This window comes from Copadichromis virginalis, linkage group LG5, assembly GCF_057382275.1.
Source record: "Copadichromis virginalis isolate Kocher_CV1m ecotype Utaka linkage group LG5, C_Virginalis_male_GT1.1, whole genome shotgun sequence".
NCBI lineage: Eukaryota > Metazoa > Chordata > Actinopteri > Cichliformes > Cichlidae > Copadichromis > Copadichromis virginalis.
Window position 1 is genome coordinate 13,838,471 of NC_140622.1, and position 24,520 is coordinate 13,862,990.

The following is a 24,520-nucleotide window of genomic DNA, read 5'->3' on the forward strand; positions in this document are numbered from 1 at the left end:
AATGCCTGTCAAACTCAGACAGGTCTGAAGTGTGTGAGAGTAAAGTCTGAAGCTTGGTTAGGATCTAAAATGTGGTTCGAGACTGCGTATAATAACTGACAACTGAAACTACAGTATGTAAACATCAGTCCACCTTCTTCAGTCTGTGCATGGTGTAAACCTGGGTGTTTTGCTCTTACAGAAAAGCAGAAACATTATCCTCTTGGATAATTCCATCATGTTTGACTGCAGGTTTTTCGCTGTTATTATATCTTCACCTCTGATAATGTAAAGTTCAAACTATGAATCATCTGTAACTATCGGCTTCTAGAATTTAATTATTTTATCCTTTAGGTCTGTGAGCACGGTTGATTAATTGTACTCAAGCCAATGCAAAATAATTAGACTAGCTCAGTATAGCTTACTTATATTTTGGAGCAAACACCATTCGCTCATTAAGACTGTGGCTTTAGATGCTGGTCTGCAGATGGTACGGTCTCTTTACCTCTGCCTGGTTACTCTTTGGATGAGCATGAGTGATTTTCTGTGTGTTTGAGTTTGAATTTTTCAGTTAAACCAAAATGTTGCACTGGCACTGAAGAAATGGAGAGGATTTTTTATGGAGGAAAGCAGGTGCTGTGCATGTGTCAGAGTATCTGTTATCTGAGAAACTGGTGTTTAAGGTTGACTTAGAAAATATCAGCCTAATTAAGCTATAGCAGTAAAAAGTGATTTGAGAAATAAAGTAACTGTTTAGTTATAAAACAAAAAAGGGAGGGGGGGGGGTGCTGCTTGTGAAACTTTTTTGAGATTAAACACAAAAAAAGAACAAAAGCAGTTTTGCTTTGGAGATTAGCATTCTCCCACAGACAAACTCAACTTCACAATTTGTATACAAAGACTGTGACTAAACCCCCTTCAACACACACACACACACACTTCACTCACACACAAAAGGCCCTTCGACCCCTCCTCTTATGCCCTCCCACTACTCTTTTCTGTGTCTTTCTGATCCCCGCCCATCTTCCCTTCTGCCTCCTTCATCACCTAGGTAACTATTATGGGACACCCAAGCCACCAGTGCAGCCCCCCAGTGGGAAAGTGATTAGCAGTAGTGGTAACAGCGGTGATGCCCCACTGCCAGACGGGCTCAGGAGTAGCCTGCCGGGCTCACAGCACTCCACTCCCCGACGCTCCAAGTCCTACAATGACATGCACAATGCTGGATTAGTGCCTGGAGAGCAGCAGCAGGAGGACGACGAGGACCTCCATGACATGAACAGCAGCTTTACAGGTACGTGCGGAGGAAGGAGAGGAAATCGGATGGGCGGAGAGTCTCTTATAAGTTTAGATTGACACTCGAGTAACACTGAGCATTGTATCTCTATGATTTTGTGCGTTGAAGAAGCACTCTGCTGTTTGCTTTTAGTGAAGAGTACAACAGCACGTGTATAAATGACCATGTATGGCTCTGTCAGGACGCTGCCATGTTGAAGAAAATAACCCTCTGCTATAACAAATGCATAATAAGAGCCACGGTTTAAACCATCTGCAAAGGTACATTTACTCAAGTCAGATTAGCAAAACATGAGGGAGACTGAAGTGAATAACTCTAAATGAATAACAACTATAGTTGGTTAAAATTTTAAACTGATGAGACGAGAATATCCCATTATTGAGTCATGAAGGGAACACTGACAGAGCACTGTTTTTGCGTGTACACTGAGTACATTAATACTTGATTGCTTGCAGATAACCCTCCTTTACATAAATTGGTGTTAGACTTCAGATAAGTGATCTGACAAAATAAGATCTTTTAAAGCATCTCAAATGATTTCCTGTTCATTTTTATTTCATTTTAACTCCATAAAAATTATTAATCTGAAAAGTGTTTCCTGGAGGAACTGATAATTGATTTCTATCCAATATAGTATTGAATACTATATGAGTGGAGCCAGAAAAGCAAATACTAAATAAAATAATGTGAATACCAAACCAAAGCACAGTTGATTTGCCCGCACTAACGCCTTGGTAGCTGTGTACACAAGCTGTGGCACCACACAGTGCACTCATCTTCTCTGGCCAGCTCAGCACAGATGTGTGTGTCCTTCTCTCAAGTAGGGTGTGAGCTTGGCACCTGAAATCAAAAAGCAAATGGTCACTCAAGATGCGTGTAAGCCATGTTTTGAAGCCAGGTGTTAAGAGCAGCATTTTTGTCTCACATTCATTTGAATACAACTTTGGACAGAAGATAAAAGAATGGACCCAGAAGGCTGGCAGCAGACCCAAAGCTAAATTAAATTTGCCTTCTTTTCACAGAGAAGACCCAAAGTGATACATCACATCTGACACTTATAAATGCTTATCTGCATTTTCAAAGAGATCTTTCCTCTTTCTCACACTTTGCCTGTAACCACCTAGCATCTGTGGTTGTTTTTAACTCCTCCTTGTTTCACGGGACTCACCGCTCCTTCAGCTGATTTGGACACCAAAGCAAACAGACCCTGCAGATCAGCCTGAGAATCACTTTCTTTCACTTTTAATTTTTGGGAGAGGAGAAGCGGGGGAGAAAAATCATTTGAGAGGTGATGGATAAAGTGGGAGGCGAATGGAAGTGGAGAGAAGGTAGCAGGAAATTAAATAGAAAGAGGAGGTGACTGAGAAAGAGGGCAAGTCTAAAAAAGCAACGACTGAAAAGGGAGAAAGAAACAAGCAGGGGAGGTTTTTATACTGTGAAAAAGGATAAGCTCAGAAAAGAAGTAGGAGAAAGCACAAAAGAAGTGGAGAGAGAAAGAGCCCTTTGCTGTGGAGAGGGGCTGCAGAATACAAGAACTTCTTTGATTGGTGAGTAAGTGGTCTCTGGCTCTGACTACATCTGCTGCCTGCGTATCTGCATCCACACATGTAAAATAGTGCCATCTGGCTGCGAGCATTAGACACCTGAGCAGATTCCATATGTGAAATTGATTTTGGGGGGATAATAGTCCATTAAATTAAGTTTAAGTTGGTAAAATGACAGCAGTGCTGCTTGTTTGACATTAAAGAAATGAACTGGAGTAATTTTTGGGATTTCCTTGTTAGTCGGTGAGTAGGAAATTTAAGGAGTTTCCGCCTTAAAGCTGTGGCTGACATGTGTTTTTCAAATGTGGCACCAGAAGTTGTTTAACTCTCTGTGATTGTGTGACAAGTGCCACTCGAGTGTGAGTGTGGAAATGAACCGGCAGGAAGCAAGGTGCTAGCACTTTCAAGGCGTGAACTGCCCACTCAGCATTCTTTACTGAAGGAGGAAAGAAACAAGCCCAAAGTACTTCTGTCTTTAGGAAGTTATTGGGCTAAATGGAAACATGCTATAGCAACATAACTGATTTCATTCAATAAGTAGATGCAAAAACTCACTGACATGAGGCTTTCTTGTCATCTAGTTGTGGATTTTTACAGCCTCATGAAACTTTTTTCAAATATTTTAGTCTTTAAATTATTCAGACTGCTCAGGCAGGTGATATTTTTATTCCTGTGGAAATTTAAAACATTACAGAAATACACTAAATGACTGGAATTCTTCCAAACTCCCATTCAAATGATGTTTCAATAATTCTTAATGTATTAGGAAATGTATGTTTTTTTTCTATTACCGCACAGACTTTAAGGTTACATAATAGGCTGTATCTTGTGACGATACTTAAAAAAACGGTGTAATCAACAGGAGCACTTGTTTGTTTGAAGACAGTTGTTAATAAATTTTTCTTTAGTTGATCTCGTGATGCGTTCCATTTGCCTCGGCCATCTTCCAGAGCAAATGGAATTTCCTAATTGAGTGCATCCTAGTAAAGTGCGGTCAGTGCTCTGTGTGTGGCTCATTCAGCGAGTCACAGATGCACAACAGTAGTGCAGCAGATTGCAAGTTTTACAGTTTCACTCATGTTTACGTGCACTGCTGCCATGTTGGATTGCTGAGTTGGGTTTGGTGGGAGCTTTCCGGTTGACAACTGGTAGCTTGGAAATCCCAGCTTGAAATGGAGCGCACCATTGTCCCAAGGTTAACTCATTGTTTTCACAGCTACTTGTTGCTCCTTGAAAGTGTTACTGGCGTCCTTTAGTTGACAGATTTTTGACACCAGGCTGTGTGTGTTCTGGGTTTTTTGTCCCTCCAGGAGACTCTAGTGAATTAGACGAGATTCATCACTCGGTGCGCCCTTTCGCCCCCCGCCAGAGTGACCTGTCCTACGCTGGGACAACCCCCTCACCACCGGCCATCACGGAGAGCACACAGCAGACACACACTCACCTGAGCCATCCTCCCCCAGAGGATCCGCTGGGACCTCTGCCCGACAACTGGGAGATGGCCTATACCGAGAACGGAGAGGTCTATTTTATAGAGTAAGTACCAAAGGTCGGATTCCAGTAGTGCTTACTCTTAAATCAGATATTATCAGTGTTCACTGTCAATGTGGCTGAATGAAGCTTCCTTTCATTTTGATTAAACTCTGTTTAAAATGGGACATGACTTTATCTAACGTGACACATTTTCTCATGGCTGACTCTCTTTCTGTATTAATCATCGTCTGCACCGTCTAAACCAGATCCAGGTTTCATCTTAATGTGACAGACGTGTGTCGCTGTGGAGAGTACTCGAAGGCTTTAGGAAGCATGAAAGTTTAAAGAATGCAGCGTACATTACCGGCGGCTACATGAAGCATAATTCAGGATACCAAAGAGTTCCTCCTGCATCGCTCCTACAGCCATGAACCTTTAACCAATTTAAAGTCTGCAAGAAATTTATTACAGATTACCTGGTCATCTATGATGCCTTACTCCTTGTTGTTGTTACTTGTCAAACAGATTCTAATAGATTTGAAATTCCTTAATATGAGGCATAAAACTTTAAATATCCACTGTAACTTACTTGCGTTTATATTGTTCTTTTTTTAGGATCCTTCCAGCTGTGTTATTCTTCTCTACACCCATTAAAATGAACAATCATAATGTTCTTTTTTTACTATTATTAACATGGTAAAAGCATTCCAATTTGCTCAGATTTAAATGTTTCCTGTTTATTCTCAGCAATATTGACCAGACTTTCAGGGCTTTCAGTTAATGATCAAGTGCCGTGTGTCACTTTTTCCTTTTTTATAAATCATTCATTCCACCTGTTTCAGGGTCAAATTTCCGACGTCTATTAGCTACCCTCTAATAATTTGTCTTGTCTGGCCTGTCTTGTGTGTTCTGCTTAGCCACAATACAAGGACGACCTCCTGGATAGACCCTCGGTGCCTGGACAAACCTCAGAAACCCCTGGAAGAATCTGAAGATGATGGTACGTGTCTGTCTGTCAATGTTTGTGCAAAATCTTCTGTAAGCTAAAGGAGGTGATATTTTTTCATTTGTTTTGTTCCGTTGTTTAGAGCATGTTTTTCTACACCGCACCCAAAAACTCAGACTCTCATAACACATCTGAGAGGTTCACCCTTTTAGTCTTTAGGTGTCAGTATTGGGTCACAGAAAATGGTGTGCAGTCCACTGGCTGGTGCCACCTTTGCTCTTCTTCCAGCTGTTTCTTGGAGCAACAAGACCTACAACTTCCATTAATTGCCTTCCCCAATTTTGTAGTCTATTGTTACAGTATACAGAAAAACAAAAGGTCACAAGCTCAACTCCATTATGATGTCAAACCACATTCAGAGATCCAGTCTTTAGTGCCGCCTGATTTTAGTAAACATGGTTTTTCAGAGGTTGTTGCTCTGGTTTTGGTTAAATCTTGCCACCCAGTGTCCAGATGTTGTTATTACAGCCGCCTAACTCACAGATGTTTGTCTTTCTGCTTCAATCCACCCCCCCTGCCTTTGCCTTCCCAACAACAATCCTGTGGCGCTGCTGTGCCGTCCACTCAACTGAGTAGAAGGGGTACATACAGAGGAGCTGGATAATGACCTAGGTAGGAACTTCTCTCATCTTTTTGACATGTATCAGTTAGGTTACTGTGACTTTAATCATTCAGAAATGACACATCATGACATTTGTCTGCCCTTCCATTAGTACGTGGGATTTTTAAATGTGCGTTTGTATGCGGCCTTGAACATAATTGTCATCAAACCCCCATGCCACCAGCCATGCACCCACTACACAGCCTTACAAAACACTCCCACATCAGAAGGCCATCATATCAGACATAAGAGGCAAAAAGCTGATCCAGAGAAGATTGTTGTAATGATGGTTTCCTAATGTGCCTGTCTGAGCCAGACAGCTACAGGTCTTTTTGTTCTGATGCCCATCAGCACACTAACTAGCCTCTCAGACAGAGCGGTGAGGCCACCTGTGCAGGATAAATGGTGTCTGGAGATGATGCCCCGCACTGTTATGCACCTGTAATGAATTATTCCATTAGAGGAAATATATCAGAATAATGATTGACATGTTTGGACTTCACTTGGGGGTACACGGTGCAATACAAGGGGGGAAAAATATAAACGCCCACATCTAATACTGTGATGAAAATCTGTATGAATGTAGGATGTTTTCATCACCGTCATTACTGCTTTAGTAAATATATTCTATATTAGCACTGTTTAAAATGGTTAAATGTAATATGAAAGGGTTCAACTACAGAGAAACGGCTTCGATTTAGTCTCTCCAGCTCTTTTTTTCCCGAGCAGCAGAAGGTGTTTCCAGCAAAAAGCAATAAAAGCAGGAAAAAGAGAGCACACCAGATCCAAACAGGTTGATGAGATGCTGCCAAGGAAAACGGAGAATCTATCACGCTTTTATTTCTTTATTTTTAAACCCACTCCAATTGCTAAGCATCAACAGCGCTTAAATCTTCAGGTCAGACAACCCCCCCCCCAACCCTGTCCACAAGACATCCTCAACTGGATGAACATGCTCAATAATTATCGATCGGCGCCCTCCGATGCAGGTGGGCACAGAAACCGCAATTAAATCCTGCCCCTGAAGGAGACGAGCAGACGAAAGCCTTTTTATGAACGCCGGCACGCATGCCCAAATTCTCACGTACACCCACGTGCGCGAGAAGTGCCTCTCTGTGGCAGACTCTTCCTCCGGAGAAATCAATCACAGCTCTATATCAACAGAATGAGATGCGAACAGTTAAACGCGTAACTCATCACGCTCGTCTCCCCCTCGAAATCACAATATGTTCTAGAAAGTGGGAAGAGGGACACGGGGTGAGAGCAAAACACGGCTTAATGAGCGACGACTTTCCCTTTGTCTTTGCTGTTGTCATCTGTGTTTGCAAACACAGCGAAACCAGGCTTTCAGTAGGTTTGCAGCACAGAACGTCCTCTCTGTGCGCTTATATACACACACACACACACACACACACACACACACACACACACACACACACACAGGTGGTCCTCCCGGACTGGAACTAGTGCAGTGTGAAATAACGTGGGTGATTAAAATTTGTGCGTGACGCCAGGCGGGACCGCATTCCATTTAACGTTCCAGTTCAAAACATCTAAATGATAATTTACCGTGCTCGCCTTGCACGTTCACCCTCGCGACATCTCTTTCCCGTAACCTTGCATTTCTTCTTTGCCGCTTGTGCTTTTAGATGCACTTCAGCAGGTGTAGAAAAAGACGGAACCCACAGAAGCCCGAGCCGCTTACACGCACGGAGCTGTTGGCTCTGGTTTCACTTACAAATGATAAATTAATATGTAGACCGCGGCGGCGTGTTTCTGTGTGTCTGCATCTGCAGCTGATTCCACTCCAGCCGAGGTCCTCCTTATTAAAAAGCAGAGGGAAGCTCTCAAAGTTGGATGATTGTAATTACCATCTACTTGCACGCAGGGCAGAGCAGAAATTGGCTGGGGGTAATTCAAATTTTATTTGTCACATACACAGTCATACACAGTACGATATGCAGTGAAATGCTTACACAACTGCTCGTGACCTAAAGGAAAAAAAAAAAGGCTATGAATAAGATGGGAAATAAATATGAAAATTAAAAAGGGTAAATTTAACTAGGAAGGAATAAAATAAAATGAAACAACTGTACAACAAAATACACAATACACAAATACACAGTATAGAAATATATAAGAATGTATGAAGAAATATAAATATATATACAATAATAATAATTATAATGGTAATATGTAGAACTTATTCGTCACAGGAGAGGATTACCGGACAATCTCTGTTTGTAGCCAATTAGAAGCGTCTGACATTATCTGTGTGGAGAATGGCCAGTAATCAATGCTGCTGTAATCAGGCGGGAGAAGTGAATCAGATGGCTCAGTTGAAGATAACAGCTTTGCGCTGCAGCAAGTTTGCACCACTGGATGATTGCACATTGGCATCATATTCATGTCTTTCTATGGTCATCTTTTAAGTTTCACCTTTTCACGTGTTTTAGCGTTCGCACACGTGTCCTTACATCAGTGTGAACAGTGTCCCTTTCAGTTCTACTCAAGCAGGTTTTAATTCTGCCCACAAAGAGACGAATGTGAAGTCAAATCTGCAACAATCTCTACCAGACACTTAGCGATCCATGTGAAAACTAAAGAGCCTTTGTTTAGCCAAGGACAGGTACTTTTCGACCATACCTTTCCAGCGCACTGATTAGAGACGTGTGTTTCTGTGTGATATTCTGTAGAATGTTGTTTTTCTTCTGTATGAGGGGAAAGAAAAGAAGAGAAGTCGTTCATTCAGAAACCAACCAATCATCTCACAGAATTTAGCTTCAATGTATTTTGCACAAAGGTTTCTAAGCCTGGAATTTTCCACCTGCTTCCTGTCATTTATAACTTTAGCTGCCTCTTCTTCATTGCCGTTTTTTCCCTGTATTTCTTCCCACTTCCCGTGCTCCTGTCCACTTCCTTCTCACGATTTCCTTCTCATGTGCCTTTCATCTCTCTACCCCCCTCCCCGCATTCATACATCCACCTGTGCCGATGGGGGTCTTGCTCTGTTCTTATCTGATGGGTGGAAATGTCAGCATTGTGAGGGGGACAGAGGTGAGAACAGCCAGACAGCCTGTGAAGCTGTTGAGCTGCTCTGGCCTCGGAGACTGACTGACGGGCCGATTACAATGGCGTGGCAAAAGGTCTTTCCTGGCTTTGCCACAAATGGCTCGATACACGGCTTCCTGCAAGTCAAGATTTACTTACTTCCTTTGTCTCATTATCTTTTTTTTTTTTCTTTACAGAACTTCCTCCAGGATGGGAGAAAATAGATGATCCAGTGTATGGAGTCTACTATGTTGAGTAAGTGCACAGGCTGACGCCGCAGAAAAATCTAGAAATAGCTCCCAGCTTCTTCTTCGTGTGCATAAATAGAAGTACATCCACACATTTCTTTTTTTCTTTTCTTTCAAGCAACAAAAACTCTTAACCTCACTGCTAATGGAAGACATCACAGCCAGATTCTTGCTTCAGCTATTTCAGTCCTTTTGTGTCCTGGAAAATGTAGGCCATTGTTTGTGTCATTAACATTCGGAAATAAATGAACAAAAATATGCAGCGAGCGTGTTTGTGCGAGCACATATGTGCGTATCTCATATTGTGTGAAGCCCCTGGGCCTCAGCATTAATACAAATATGTTTTATGTTGGGTTTTTTTAGTTTTTCTTTTTTTTTATGTTGTTCAAAGCAGCACCTGTGGGCCCAAGGCTGTGGCATCCCCCCCCCCCCCCTCTTTGTTTCTGCAATATTTTTTCTAATATACATTATTCACAGTTTCCTTCATTTGCTGTATAATTTGGCACTTTCAGGTTCCATTTTTCAGTGCTAGTTAGGTTAGTAGGAAACCTCCCAGGCTGTAATGTGAAAGATGTTTGTGGTTTCAGCGAAATTAAGCCATCAGCACAAAAGGATTTATTTGATGTGATTTGTAGGCACGGCTGTGTCATGTGCATCTCAAAGAGAGGTTTCTGTGTAAGCGTGGGTGTGTGTGCATTGTGCCACCATGTATTAATCAAAGCTTATCGCCATGTTTCTCCACTCCCCACCCCAATCCCCTCGCCCTTTGTTGACCCTCTCCCGCTCTGCTGTTACCTTATCCTCTTCTCCGTGTCCCTGCTGTGCTCTACTCTCCTGCTGATCTTTACCCCCCCTTACATCTTGTTCTGTATTCTTATGTTCTTTTCATCCACTCCGTCCACCGTCCCAAAGTCATATCAACAGGAAGACCCAGTATGAAAATCCGGTGCTAGAGGCTAAGAAGCGCAGGCAGCTGGAACAGCAGCAGCCTCAGCAGCCTCAGCCCCAGAGCCAGCAGCCACCTGAAGGTGAGCGCTACATCCGAGGTTCGTTCACAAGCCCCCACCAGGGGCGTCATTTTCTTTCTTTCTTATTCATGTGTATAAATGAGTTGCCTGCATGCTCTGCGTGTCTGTCTGTGTGAGTATGAGCGAGTGTGACTTTATCTGCCAATGCCTATTACTGCTACGGTTTTATTTTTGCTGCCAGCTCCTGCCTTATGATTTGCTAAGTGCCCTCCCATAAAGGCATAACTATTATTTGCGGCTGCACCACGCAGCCTTTTTGAAGTTAATTTCAGTTTTCTGTGCTACCTTTTGATTCTTGTTTGCTTTGGACGAAGGTAAGTTTGGCTCCCACCTGCCTGCTTAAGAGCTGGAGTGGAGACCCTTAATTTTGTGTTACTTAATAAAATGCTGCCAGTTGTAACACTAATAAGAACTCTTCCCAAACACTTCTTCTGAGACAGCTGCCCAAAACCAAGCAACGGGTAGCTCAGTGATGCTCTTGTCCTCCTTTCTTTGCATATTCACAGGACACCCTACAGTGAAATTAATTGCAAATGCAGGTCAACTCAAGAGGGAATTCTCCTATTGCACTCCACATTCTGCTCATTCAGCATAAAACATTAGATTCACCTGCTGATTTTTTTTTTTTTCCCCCCCAATTGAAGGTTGAATCTCTCTGTAAAAGATAAAAAAAAAAAAAAACCAATCAGTTTTTCAAACACGTGTTTACTTCATCTATCTGTTATGAATATTATGACAAACTGCAGGCTAGCAAGGTGATTAATCAAAGGTGGTAGGCAGTCAAGAAAAAGGGAATCAGTTGTTTCTGGTTTCCCACACCACCAGTTTTATTGAGAAGAGAGATGCGAAACCATATTAATGCTTGTGTTCATACTGAGCTCAGTAGTGAAACATGAATCTGTAGTGGGTAGAAGGCTTCACATCAATCTTTCATCCACTGTAATTAACACGCTGCACAGTAGTTCTGTCGGCTTCATCGGAGCTGCATTTGCTTTGTTGCAAGCACACAGCACAGCAGGACGTGTTGTCTTAGCCTCAGTTTCGTTCAAGTAGGACAACTTTGCACCTGTCTAGACTCCATCTCGAGAACATGTGCCTCTCGCTGTTGCAGAATGGATCGAAGACTCGACGATGGCAGGGGCTCCGTTGGCTAGCTATGCTGCCAACCACCAGGAGACCTACAGGGACCCTCAGACAGGGCCCGCAGTGCCCAACGCGATGGGACAAAAACGTAAGTTGTCATCCTCAGAGAGCTAAAGCCTGCAACCAAGCGAAATGAGGATTATGCATAACTTTTTTGTTTCCAGGCGGCGTCACCCAGAGCGACTTATTATAAGTTAAACAAAATTCATCTTTTACAGCTTTGTTTTCCTGTGCCAGCGCCTCAGGCCCTGTTTGAGTTGTCGTGATGGAGGACCAGAACTGAACTGACACTGTAAAGCTGCTCTCTGTATAAATCACATCATGCATTTTTTATAAGTCAAATTGAACTCGCGTGACATGTGCACTAAACAAAATTGCGTCCAGTCTGCATATTTTTACGAAGACACGCTCTGCCGAGTGCCCTTCCATAAATGTCCCTCTGCCTGTGTTTATCGTGGCAACGTGTTGATTCTCAGGAAACCTCTGCTGTGTTGTTCCACATAATGGCCTGATTTCACCCATCATTTAGTGACACACAAACACACACAAATAGAGAGTCTCGCCGTTACAGTTGGTTTCTCTCTCCTGGTTGCCAGTTCCTTTTATACCGGCCTCCCACTAGCAGCTTGTCTAATTAGCACAGCCATGGCAGAGAATTAACTGCCTCACCCTGTCTCTCCCTCTTACTCTCTCTTGCTGCTTTGTCGGCAGCCTTTTCCTTCTCCCTCATCGATCTCTTTATTTTATAGCGCACATTTGTCGTCTCGCTGCCTTTTGTCTGGTCCCACCCAGCTTTCTGCTTTGGTTTAACTGCTTGGTGCTGTCCATCTTTTTGTCTTACCCCTCCCTCCACACCCCCAGTCTCAAACTCCTGCTAGCTCGACTGTGCCGGCACTCCATATTACTCCATAGAAAGACATCACTTTTGAAATCTTTTAATCTAACACACTTGCTTTTCATGTTCCCCCCGCTTCCTGGTCTGTTCTTACATCTCTAGATCCCTGGTGGATAAAGCCACCCATATCAGCACACAGTTTAGTTACATTTTCCCTAGTCTAGGGGAAAAAAATCCAATTCAAAAGGCACTGAGCATGAAAACACACATGCATGTAGACAATAAAACACAAGGGCACAGACCGACTCCAAGGGTAATGCATTTTTCATTGAATGCGTAAGCTGTAGCACTGCCATAACCTAATGTGGTGCTGCAGGTCACCACACAGACGTTCCTTTAGTCTTCATCATCCTCTCTCTTCTTATTTTCTTCTCTGCCAACATCTCCTCAATCATTTGTGTATCCGAAGTATTGTGCGTTTGGCATGCATCGTGTCTTTTAATAGAGAAGCGGAGCTCAGCCTGTGCCTGTGTATTCATCTGTTTGTTTTTCATTCCTAGTAGAAAAGATAAACTTTATCCTTAATGCCGTATAATTAGATAGCAAAGTCAAGAAAAAGAGAATCGAGTTTAGATGTCGTTGTCGTCGTTTGAGCAGTTGTTCTTTCACAAGATCACTGTCAAATTTTTTTCATCTAGATGTGTCTCAGTTAAACCCTCACAACCAGTGTGGAGTGATACAGATGTCTTCTCAGATGAGATTTCAGCAGCTGATTGAAACAAGCCGGAGACATCGCTTATGCGAACACGACGGTCATGTGACCTTCATCTGAAGCAATGTCATTGCTATTCAGGCTACAGATATCTGGTGCGCCTGTTGTGTCTTCAAATGCCAAACCGCCAGTGAAAGCAAACAGCAGCCTGCATATTAGACATTCAAAGAGCTGAAGTGGTGTCATACTATTTTGAAATAAGTTCCTGTCTAAACTGTTTTTGTCCCATCACATCATCACGTTGTAAATTAAAATTATAAGTAATAAATGATCATTATTATCAAAAAGTTATTATGGACTGATTCCAGCGGCGATAACAGTAGATGAGTTCAGATTTAAAGGCTTTGCATGTCTATACTCGGGCTTCTTATTTCCGGTTTTGCTCAATGTTTCACTGAGTTGCATGTGCTGAAGAAAGTCATTCAACCATACTCAGTCTTTTCTATATGAACTTTTAATGTAGTTGCCAAATGGGATCAGTTAAGTCTTCAGTTTGACTTGATGCTTATGATTCTGTTCATTCCCTTTAACTTTTTTTTTTTTTTTTTTTATTGTCCCGTTTGGATCTTTGGCCATCAGAATTGTTGTCTTAAGGCCAAGAAAGATGCCAAGCGGATTTATTTTTACCAAGTGGATCATCATGGCCTTGCCATATTGGTCCATTTGATTGACCTTTATTATAATTATGAATTTATTTTATTTTCAGTTGCTACAAACGGGACAGACATTCCCTTTAACCTGATTAATCATTTTATTGTAATAGGTCTGTTTTGACCTGTTTGCACCATGTGAGCAATCGTCAAGCAGTGACAGTTGTCCTTGCCTGTTCAAGACAAACACCAATCAGAGAAGATTTGTTGTGCATTTAATGATACCTGCTGCGATGGTTGCGCAGAGATGGTTTGACACAAGCGAGCAAAGGCTCTTCACTGTAGCAATAATTCTTTACCTGAGGAGGTTTAGTAGCTCCAGGGCTTTGCAAACTGAATCCAACTGCTGCTTAACCCAGTTCTTGAGTATCTGCTGTGGCATCCAATGTGGTGAAAGCTGAGCTATCTGTGTCTGTGTTTTTAGGAGGGAAGCCTTTCTTTACCAGGAACCGATCTGAGCTGAAGGGGACATTCATAAATACCAAACTGAAGAAGAGTCGTAGGGGGTTTGGTTTTACTGTTGTGGGAGGGGATGAGCCAGATGAGTTCCTGCAGATAAAGAGCCTAGTCCTAGATGGCCCTGCCGCCCTTGATGGCAAGATGGAGACTGGTAAGTATCCTGTATTTATTAACAAAGGGTAGCTGCATCAGGTGACCCTGAATTGGATACGCATGGATGGATGTTCTACTTGACAAAAATAAATGGACTTCATTCTTTCTCACCCCTTTAAGGTGATGTGATTGTGAGTGTTAACGACACCTGTGTGCTCGGCTACACCCATGCTCAAGTTGTGAAGATCTTCCAATCGATTCCAATTGGTTCCATGGTCAACTTGGAGCTGTGCCGTGGCTATCCGTTGCCTTTTGACCCCGACGACCCAAACACCAGCCTGGTTACCTCAGTGGCTATCCTCGACAACAAGGAGCCCATCATCGTTAACGGCCAGGAGCCCTCTAACAGCTACGATTCGCCGTCCAGCCACGGCAGTCAGAACAACAACAATGGTCCAACCAACAGCGGGGTCCCCGTCAACGGCCTCCCCCGACCCCACAGCCCCTCCACAGAGGTGGCTTCTGATACCTCTTCCCAGCATGGCTACCCTAGTGATGTAGTCACCCTGGCCTCATCCATCGCAACGCAGCCAGAGCTCATCACCGTACACATGGAGAAAGGAGACAAGGGCTTCGGATTCACCATTGCTGACAGTCCCGGGGGTGGGGGGCAAAGAGTGAAACAGATCGTGGACTACCCACGCTGCCGCGGTCTCAGGGAGGGCGACATCATCGTGGAGGTGAACAAGAGAAATGTGCAGAGCATGTCCCACAACCAGGTGGTTGACCTGCTCAGCAAGTGTCCCAAAGGCAGTGAGGTCACCATGCTGGTGCAAAGAGGTGAGTGAAGGCTAACTTCTCTTTGCGTTCACTCGCCGTGTCGGTAAATTTGTCATTCGTCTAGTAAATTGTGACAGCAGATGGAGATGAGGAACGTGTTGGGAGCAGGTGTCAAGTAGAAATGCAGCAGTTTCTGAGTTATGTGCCCATATGTTGAAGCAGCGCAAAACAAAAGAAACCTTTCGCATGCATCTGCTTGATGCTGTTGACAGAAAAAAAATAATAGGCTTCTGCCTTACAGGCTGTTCCCGCTCACCGTGCTCTTTTATTGACACACATTTATTTATTCATGCAAATAGAGGGTGGAAGCATACAAGAGATTGCAAAGGAGGAAAGATAGAAGGATAATTACGGTAAGGAAGGAGCCGCAGAGGAAGTTGAAATAACATTTGAGGATGTGGTGTAGTGTAGTGTGAAGAGAGAGCGAGGTGTTTACAGTTATCGGCTCTGATAAGCCAGTTATAGCTGCTTTCCTGAAATGGAAGACAGGCGGAAGTGGAGAAGGAAGACTAAAAGGTTAAATGGGAGAAGTATCGAAAGAGGGATAAACAGAGGAGAGAAATTCAGGTTTAGTTGGTGTTTTGAGGTCAGAGTATGAATATTCTCGCTCCTTTTCAAAAAGAAAAACTCAGTTTCTCTCTGTGTCTCTGTTCATTTGCAGTCTGCTCTGTTTTTTTTTTGCTGTGTTTGCTGGGAGAGAGAATGTCTAGTGTGTTTTGGGGTTTTAGTGTAGTCCCACGTTCAAGATCATCACTTTGAAGATGCCACCAATTGTGCCGGCATGCCTTTTATCCACCCACCTGGCTCTCCGCCTCGATATAAGCCCGCGACATTTTGCCCTTAACGTAAAAAAATTCGGTGCTAGCCGGTCAACGTTAGTGCTGTGAAAATGGTGCAGCCGCGTGTAAATGCCTGTAATTCGCCGTGCGCCACTCAGCGTTTGTCATGGCTTCTGATTGAAAATCACGGTAGCAGAGGAGCACTAAATGGAAACAAAGCAACTGTGAATAGGATAAAACTGAAATGATTGAATTTCAGTATTTTCCCTCCAATCCCCCCTCAGACACGCAGACCTCCGCCGCTCTAAACGCCCCGTGTGATACAAGTAATTGGACCATTTTCTCTGCCAGACTCTCCTTTTGCTTGCTTTAGGGCTTATTAATTCTAGTTACTAAAAGGTTTTGTGTGTGTCTGTGTACACGCATGCAGTTTATCTCCGTCATAAGGTTAAGTGCTCAGAACTGCCAAGGGAAATTGGTCAGATGAATGGCAGGCAGCTCGCACTGTAATCTCGCATGGAATCTTTTTTCTGTTTCCTCTTTCTGAAGTTGTATCTCAATCTTTTTCTGCCACAGTCTGTTTGTCTGACTTCTCAACAAATGGCTAAACCTTCCAAAAACTATGCAGACCAAACGGCTTCTCTACCCTCCTCTCTGGCTTTTGGTAATGAGTAGCATTTCCTCATCACGCTTGTGTACACAAGCACGTAAAGCGATTCGGCCTCATCTCATCTCAGGCAGGAGCTTAATGGGCTGTCAAGGAAACAGACGTCAGTTTAATTGGGCTTCTGTAAATGCATTGGCTGGCTGCGATCGACACAGACAGACTATGACAGTAGAATGATACTGGAGGAAACACAAGGATGGTATGGATAAAGTATGAGGAGCATTGTAAGCGAACCAACATTACTGAATGCGCTTTATGGTGGCTTTTATTGCACTAGAGTTTTTACAAAAGGGTGGATACAAAAGCAGGAAACTAACACATTTCCTTCAGATTATTATTAGAAAGTGATCTGCTGACTTGATGGCTCCAACATCAGATATCTAACTTTTAACGTAGAAATAGGACAGCAAAGGTACAAATTAGATTAGTTCTTCACCTTCTTCATCTAAACTTTTTTTTTTCCAAATTAAATCAGTCTTTGTGACTTTGGACTGCATTTTATGTTGATTTTCATGTTTCTGCTCCTAAAAGCAAGACATCAGAAATTCTCATGACAATACTCCAGTCATGTTGACATTAGTACTGAGAAATCTCATGTCTTTCCAACAATTGAATTCTGAGAGCTGTGAAGCTATGAAGTCTATGCAAGAATAAAAGTTATCAAAAAAGAAGGAAAGAAAATGTAAGTTTAAGTTTCCTGGAAATAAAGCAGACATCCTCAGATGTTTTTTCTGGCCGTGAATCTGAAATCAATATATAATGAGTTTTCATTTAAACAGACAGCAGCCTGCAGAATAAACTCACAAAGACAACTAAAAATACCCGGTGCACAGCAGTGGTTCTCTCCTGGGTGCTAGCTAGTCAAGAATAAACCTCATGAAACCCAAAAACTAAATTCCAGCTCTTTTAGGGATACTGGTATGTGAGCATGATGTAGCGCCAATCTAGTAGCGTGATGTGAGGTGTAGCTTGCTTTTGATCATTTTTTTCAATTTTATCAAAGCAAATTCTGACCTTTCCAATACTGGAAGACACAGATTATTGATGTTTATTGTCTTGATAAATAACTTGAGCAATGACACTTTGAAGTTAACAAAATAGTTGACAATTCATTTTCCCCTAATTAATTCTCTGCTGATTCGCTGAATGTTTGCTTTAGCACCATTTTTGATCGCATCTCCAATGTGTTCTCACTGGACAAATCATTTTTTCCTATGGCCTTTTTGTGGCAGGATTGATGAGTAGACTTTGTTTAGATCTTATGGCTGGCTAAATCAGTTTAAGAGAATGAGCGAATACCTGGGTCCCTTTTTCTCCATCAAAGCTTACAGTGTCCCACTGTGTATCCCTTCCTCCCACACGTTTCCCATCCTTTAGAGTCTTTAAGCATGTTTAGGCTGCACATTTTGTGTGTGTGTGTGTGTGTGTGTGTGTGTGTGTGTGTGTGTGTGTGTGTGTGTGTGTGTGTGTGTGTGTGTGTGTGTGTGTGTGTGTGTGTGTGTGTGTGTGTGCGCTGCTGTTCATCATTCGATTGTCATGTGTATTTCTTTTTTTTCTTTTTTTTACATTTACACTCTGGGGAGCACATCATCTAAGGCTCTAGTCATGGTGCCTTAATTACTGTCCTGCTCACACTCTCTTCACTGCTGTCTCAATCAGGATCACTCCACCAGTAGCAGCAAAGCACACTGGCCTCTAATTGGGGTCCTGATGTCAGCTTTGCTTATAATACACATACGTCTTTTCTTTGCTTCCCTCTCTCTCTCTGTGTCTCTCTCCTTCCAACCAAACGCTGCTTGCTTACAGGCATTCACTCAGCCAGTCTCATGATCATGCATCCAATTATAGATTAAAGGCAGAAAGACTCTGGTTCAGCCTTAATTGGTGGAAATCCACCTCTCCTCCGCCCCTCTGTCCCTCCTTTTCCGTTTCTGTTCCCCCACTGCCAGGATGGAGATTCACACCTGCTCGCCCACGTAAAGATGGGAGCCAATCCCTGAGGACTAGCGCACGAAGAAGCGAACTCGTTAAAGCCGCTGCGTGCAACAGTATGCCCCCCCTCTCACTTGCCTCTCTCCCTCATTTAATAGATTTGGAGGAAGAGCTATGGGTCAGCGTGGAGACACTTTAACAGTGCTTCGTAGGTTAAATAGTGGGTTTTAGACACTTGACACTCTGTCATGTACTTCCTATAAACACGCAGGAATGATTTATTACCTCAGTCAGGTTTCCTAATCCATTGTGCTTTCATTTGTCTAATTACACTCCTGTAATGGGCTCATTTTCCCCTGCCTGTCTTCTCCTGCCCCCACTGATGCACCAGCATAATTCATTTTGGCCCCTGATGTCTTGCCGTTGCATAGATGCTAATTTCCATTACCCCACTCTCTTTAGTCCATAGGAGTGCATACACCTGTTGTATAGCTGTTTGTCAGTGAAAACTAGTTTCGGTGCAGTTTTTCTGAAACATAGCTTCCTAGCAGCTCCGGCAGCTCGTGTCATTAGTCAGCTCAGGAAAAAAAAATACGTCTATTTGTCTCAGCATGGATGCAGAGTTGCATTATTTTCTTTCATTTTTTACCTGTTTGAAAATCTAGGCAGGAATGCACGGTAATGCGCGCTGGGCTAGCAGCAAACTGGTCATACCAATGTACATGAAGGGGGAAGGATACGTACCACTGGATGACAAATTAAAGGAAAAATCAACTTACATTAAGGGCCTGATTCACTAAGCAGGGCAAATGGGAGCAATGGGAGTGGAAAGTCCTCCGGGTAATCTATTAACACAGTGTAAATTTATAAACACAGGCGCAGCCACTTCAGCTCAATAATAACCTAATGTAGTTTACTAATGGCAGCGCAAATGAGCATAGGGTTGCAAACAAGCAGGCCCGATGAGGGTGTGAGTAATCGACTAACAGCACAGACACAGCTTGTTACTTGTAATCTGACAACATAATGTAAGCGTAGGTTTTACCCACATTTCGCTCAGGAAGCAGCTTGGCAGCACGGGCTAGGGGGAGGCGGAAGAATGGTGGAAACCGGAGGTGTTAATAGAGGAACGACTTAGGAAAACAATACTTTAAACTGGCTCATAAAAAGGGAGTTCTCAACACCACTGTGGTCAAGGTGAATGCTAAAGTGACTGTGTGAACAGTGGAGAAGCCCAGATACAAGGGACAGTTTTGGAAATGTGGAAATCTGTTATACTAATTACAATGAAATAATGAAAATGGTAATTTGAATGTCGTTAAGCTGACAGTTCCATATATTTCTTGGTAGTTTTTTTCTTTGAGAGGGATTATTAAAGCTCTGCTTGATGTCCTAGTAATAAGAAGAAGGACAAAAATATCATAAGGTTAATAATAAAGGTTTGGATACAGTGGCTTTTGTGACGTTCTTGATTCGGAAGCTTCAACAAATTAAAACTTTCTTCCAACAAATTAAAAACAACATGCCTTGGCTGTTGATATGTTCTGATGGCGCTTTCCTCTGGTATTCCAATTAAATTAACATTAGAGGAGAAAATTCTCTCCCTTCTGCTCTGCGTGCTCTTGTCTCAGTGCCGCCTCCTCCCAGCATCCACAGCAGTTTATGTCCAGAACAAAATAGGTTACTGAATTTCTTATTTTTAAAGCATTAAATAACCACTAATACAGTGTATCAATCAATTCCCCCATTTGGTGTTTTGATGGTGGTGGACAATGCTGTGCAACACGTGTTAAGTCACTCAATGGTATTTAATTGAATTGAGATCAGGTGACTGTAAAAGGTATATCATGTGATTACCAGCATTTGCATCATAGTCTGCAAACTATTCAGTAACCTCCTCGAGCTCTATGGATGAGGACATTGTCATGCTGAAAGACACCTCTTAAACCACTGTGGAAAGGTTTAATTATAGGATAAATCTAATCAGTGAAAACAACTTTGCATTGATTTGCTCCGACCATTTCCTCTAAGGGGACAAAAGGCCTAAAAACAAGCCAGCAAAAAACCCGTAAAGCATAACAGAGCCCATGGAGTCCCTTACCGTAGGGGCAAGGCTTTAGGCTTTTCCTTTAATTAACTGGAGCCGCAGTGGATGAGGGGAGAAGGGGAAAAAAATGGTGGCAGGAACGATGTCAGAGGATCAGAGAGATGATGAAAGAGCAGTGTAGAAACCCCCATGATGCTCTGCTCTCTGTCTTTTCCTCTCTTTCCCTCTACTTCATGACTCATCAATCATCAGTGACACAACAGTCCCTGCTTGGCAATCAGGCCTCTTGCGTCTCTGCTCTCAAAGTGAGATATGGACCCTTTCTCTCCGTAGCAAGCAACGGGTTACAGGAGTGAAACAGCCAAGAGGTTTAAATTATTTCATGTGTCAAAGTATTTGATGAACCCCCCGCTGCCTGTAAAGTTACTTTCTTTTATTTCCTTTGAATAAATGAGGGGCCCAAAGACGTGTCCAAGACTTTAGATTAACTGCATGGCTCCTTGGAAAACTCTATTAGCATTCACTTACAAATCATCCTAGAAACAGCATTCACAAGTCCACTAGAGTTCACTTGGGACCGAGTGATGTAAATTTCCTCATTTGAAAGCGACCACAAGGGTCAGTGAAAACATCCGCGTGCCTGCTAACCAGGTAACGGACGTCAGAGAAGTTACAGGAGATGTGGTGTCTCCAGCATGTCCGGGTCCACAAAAGACTGTAATCGAAGCCTTGGTGTTATAGCAAGAGGGCAAAATCCCCTTATTTATCTCTATGCAGCATGCAGGTGACTTCATGTACCCTTAAAGACAATCACAGTTTAAATACAAGTTTCCCTATGTGTTTTCCATCAGCATGCAAGGAACATAAGGAGGGTAACCTTAGGATTAAGGAAGGTATGAAGGTAAAAACACCAAGTGGGTCGTTGTCACTGTAGATGGCTCTTATTGGCGTAATGGTGGGCAAGTGCACTGATGGCTTGTAAGTGCCTCCTGTCAAAAAGCACTCCACGGATCTGTTTTCTTTAAGGGCGCACACTGATAGACGGGAACACAATTATGTGAAACTGCATAACCCACATAAACAAACTCAGAGTTACCGGCACGCACATTCATAAGACTCGTTTAGTGTCTCCAGTCTTCTTCACAGCCATTAGAAAGAGATAAACGCTGATGATGGCTCCCTGCACAGACTAAAGCAGGAAATCAATTCACTGTATGGGCAGGAAGTGTTGTATTTTTGCCCACTTCGCATTAAAAATTCTGCTGACTGAACGTTCCAGTGGCACCATAACGAACAGCATTGCAGTTCAGAAAAGCAATGATCGCGGGAGCAGCCTGCCCACCGGGTGCCCACGATTCACCTCTGCTCGTTTTTTTGGCTCGCTAGGGGCTCGAGTTGGAGAATCATTGCTTGTTGCACGGCGGGGACGAAGTGAGCCTTTCTCGCTCTCCGAGCCCATACCAATCTCCCATGTCTTCACACCTCTGTAGCCACTGGGCGAGTCGTAAATCTCCAACATTGCACCATCTTTTTGTTTCCATGACAATGCTCCGCAGATAATTTGCGCTGGGGTCTCCCCTGGGCGGATGTGTGCATTTGTGGGAGGAGGGGATTTCACCCCAGATTTAAAGTTCTAGAAGAGAAACACTCCCCAGTTCACCATTTTTAATTTAAAGAGGGAAAAAAGGACAGTTTCTTTCCCCATAAGAAAACCTGTTACCTTCCACTGCGTTTTCTTTTTCTTTTTTTAACCTGTTCAACCTGGTCCTCTTTGCTATTTAGCCACACTGGCACTTGTAATTTCTCTATTTACACACAGGCACACATAGAAGGATCCTCAGTAACGCTGCGCTTATCATGACTGTCACACTCAGGATGCCGATGGACACGGCTGATATGAGCTTTTCACTCCTTCACTGTACAGCAGAAAGCAGCTCACCACAACAAGCGTTGCTTAGAGACCATCTGTCAGTTCCCCACGGTCACCAGGCACTGTCGCCACGGTGACAGATGGACCTGCCTCTTGGAAGCCATCACTCCTCGCCGAGACCTAGTAGCACATACACACAGACACGCACTGTGGACAGACAACATAATCTGCTTAGTAATGGCTTCCGTTTAGTAACTGCTGGGTTGCCAGGTTGGTGCAACAGTTCCTATCTGTTGCAGGGTCGTGTACAAGGTGTACTGCCTTTTGTCAGACTGTACCCACCTTTGGCAGCTTGTTTTGCTGAATTTTTTGCACACAGATTTTGACTTGGTGTGTCAGTGCTTCGATTTTTATATATTGATTCTGTTAGTAACAGTTCTTACTTTAAACTGTGCTAGTTTTTGCCTAAAATTCTTTGTTGTGGTAAACTCAGGGTGTTCATATGAAAAGAAAACCAAGTCATCTTCCCTCAACTTCAGGTGTTTTATTTCCTCTGGCAATCAAACAAAAGTATTACTTCAAGCTACTTAAATTAATCTGTCACAGTCCTCAAAGATGCAGTAGAGTTCATTACTTTCCTGTCTTTGAAATTCACGCCGCTCTGTTGATATCTTCAATCATAAAAAAGAAAAATCCTAGTAGTTGGATTATTGGCTCTTACGAAAGAGTCTCGTGCCACTTGTGTTTAAGATTTGTTAAGCAGAGTAAAATGAGCAAAAGGGCCCACAGTGGTTCTGGTCCATTATTTGAGAGCTGGAGGCGCTGAGGATTTAGCTGAGCTCTCTCACTCAGGCTGTCAGTCTGCCGGCCAGGCCAAATTGCCCACCTGTCTAAAAATGCTCTTTCCCTCCTCGTGTGTGTAATTAGGACCGGAAGTTGGCCCAAACATTCACAATCCCTTCTGATCTGAGAGACGCACACAGATGTAAAGCTAACCTTTGCACAGTTGTGTTTTCCCTGTTTTTATTTGCTTTATGATTGAAACCGACATTTATTTCAATAATTGATTTATCTCAGGTTTTCCTATCTGATGTAGTTTCTCCAAAAAGTTGGAATATTAAACAAAAGCATAAACTCTAAATGGAATTCATGCACTTGCAGATTTCAGTCTATTAAACTGGAATTTGATGTTCAAGTGAGGTTTGAGTCGAAGGCAACAAAAGACTGAGGAAGTTGTGGCACGCTTGTCAAAACACCTAGTGGAGTATCTTGCAACTAATTAGAGTACAGCATCATTAAAAGACTAGAAATATCGCTATGCAGCTTGCAAGCACAAAAATGAACGCCTGTCATGTTGTTATTGTTTAAATAACAAACATATTCAGTTTGTCTTTCAATTTTTAAAGCTGTTAATCAAAAAAAGCAAGCAAAAAACATGTGCTGCACATTATGAAATTCTGAATTTTGTGTGGCTGCAGAGCCGCTAAGAGGCACTGAGAGGGAGCAGCGGCAGATCAATTGCAGTGGACAGATGAAGGATAGTAAAACACTGTCCTGAGTCCTTGACTGACAGCCTCCTCGGTCCAAAGAGAAAACCTTGGGATTCAGTGGGATTATGTCTAGTATGCATCCTTTTTTTTTTTTACTTTTTTTTTTTTTATATCAGATTGTTTCGCACTTCTGAATGAACGATTCCTATCGATTTGAAAAGGGGAGTAGCGGGGAAAGAAGGAAGAACTGCAGACGCAACACAGCTGGAGCTGTCAGTTGTGAATGAACCCAGATGTCTGAGAGATAAAAAAGACAAGAGCGTGTGTGTGTGTGTGTGTGTGTGAGAGAGAGAGAGATGTTATCCTCTCATCTTCCCTAAAGGATTGACACACAGTAGTGGCCCATTTTCGCAGATGAAGCACAGCCTACTCTTGTGCGTGCTTTAACACATCTTTTGTATGTCAGAGGAGCTTGTGTTTGGCCAGCACTCCACTCGCTGCTGAACTGTAACGTTGTAGAGGGAAATAAAACCACACTTCTTGTATTTTCTTTCTTTCACGCACTCCTCCACGCGTTCTCATATCCGTGACTTCACACTGCTGCTTTTTTCACGCAGAGCCGAGGGAGGGAGCGATGTGTTTAAGGAGCGCATTTACCTGGTCGGAGCTGAGCTGTGTTGGTATTTCAGTAATCTGTCAGTCTTTTCCGTCTGTGC

The 24,520-nt window shown here is 42.9% G+C and overlaps 1 protein-coding gene across 1 annotated transcript in view; it reads left to right on the plus strand.

The window, feature by feature from the left end:
* magi1b (membrane associated guanylate kinase, WW and PDZ domain containing 1b) overlaps nucleotides 1–24,520 on the plus strand; it is a 139,054-nt gene that overhangs the window by 82,304 nt on the left and 32,230 nt on the right. The window contains exons 4-12 of the mRNA XM_085456046.1: nucleotides 1,031–1,273; nucleotides 4,131–4,356; nucleotides 5,211–5,293; nucleotides 5,876–5,911; nucleotides 9,149–9,206; nucleotides 10,112–10,245; nucleotides 11,339–11,458; nucleotides 14,052–14,237; nucleotides 14,360–15,019. Of these exons, the coding sequence (XP_085312172.1) occupies nucleotides 1,031–1,273; nucleotides 4,131–4,356; nucleotides 5,211–5,293; nucleotides 5,876–5,911; nucleotides 9,149–9,206; nucleotides 10,112–10,245; nucleotides 11,339–11,458; nucleotides 14,052–14,237; nucleotides 14,360–15,019 (1,746 nt within the window). The remainder of the gene's footprint in view (nucleotides 1–1,030; nucleotides 1,274–4,130; nucleotides 4,357–5,210; nucleotides 5,294–5,875; nucleotides 5,912–9,148; nucleotides 9,207–10,111; nucleotides 10,246–11,338; nucleotides 11,459–14,051; nucleotides 14,238–14,359; nucleotides 15,020–24,520) is intronic.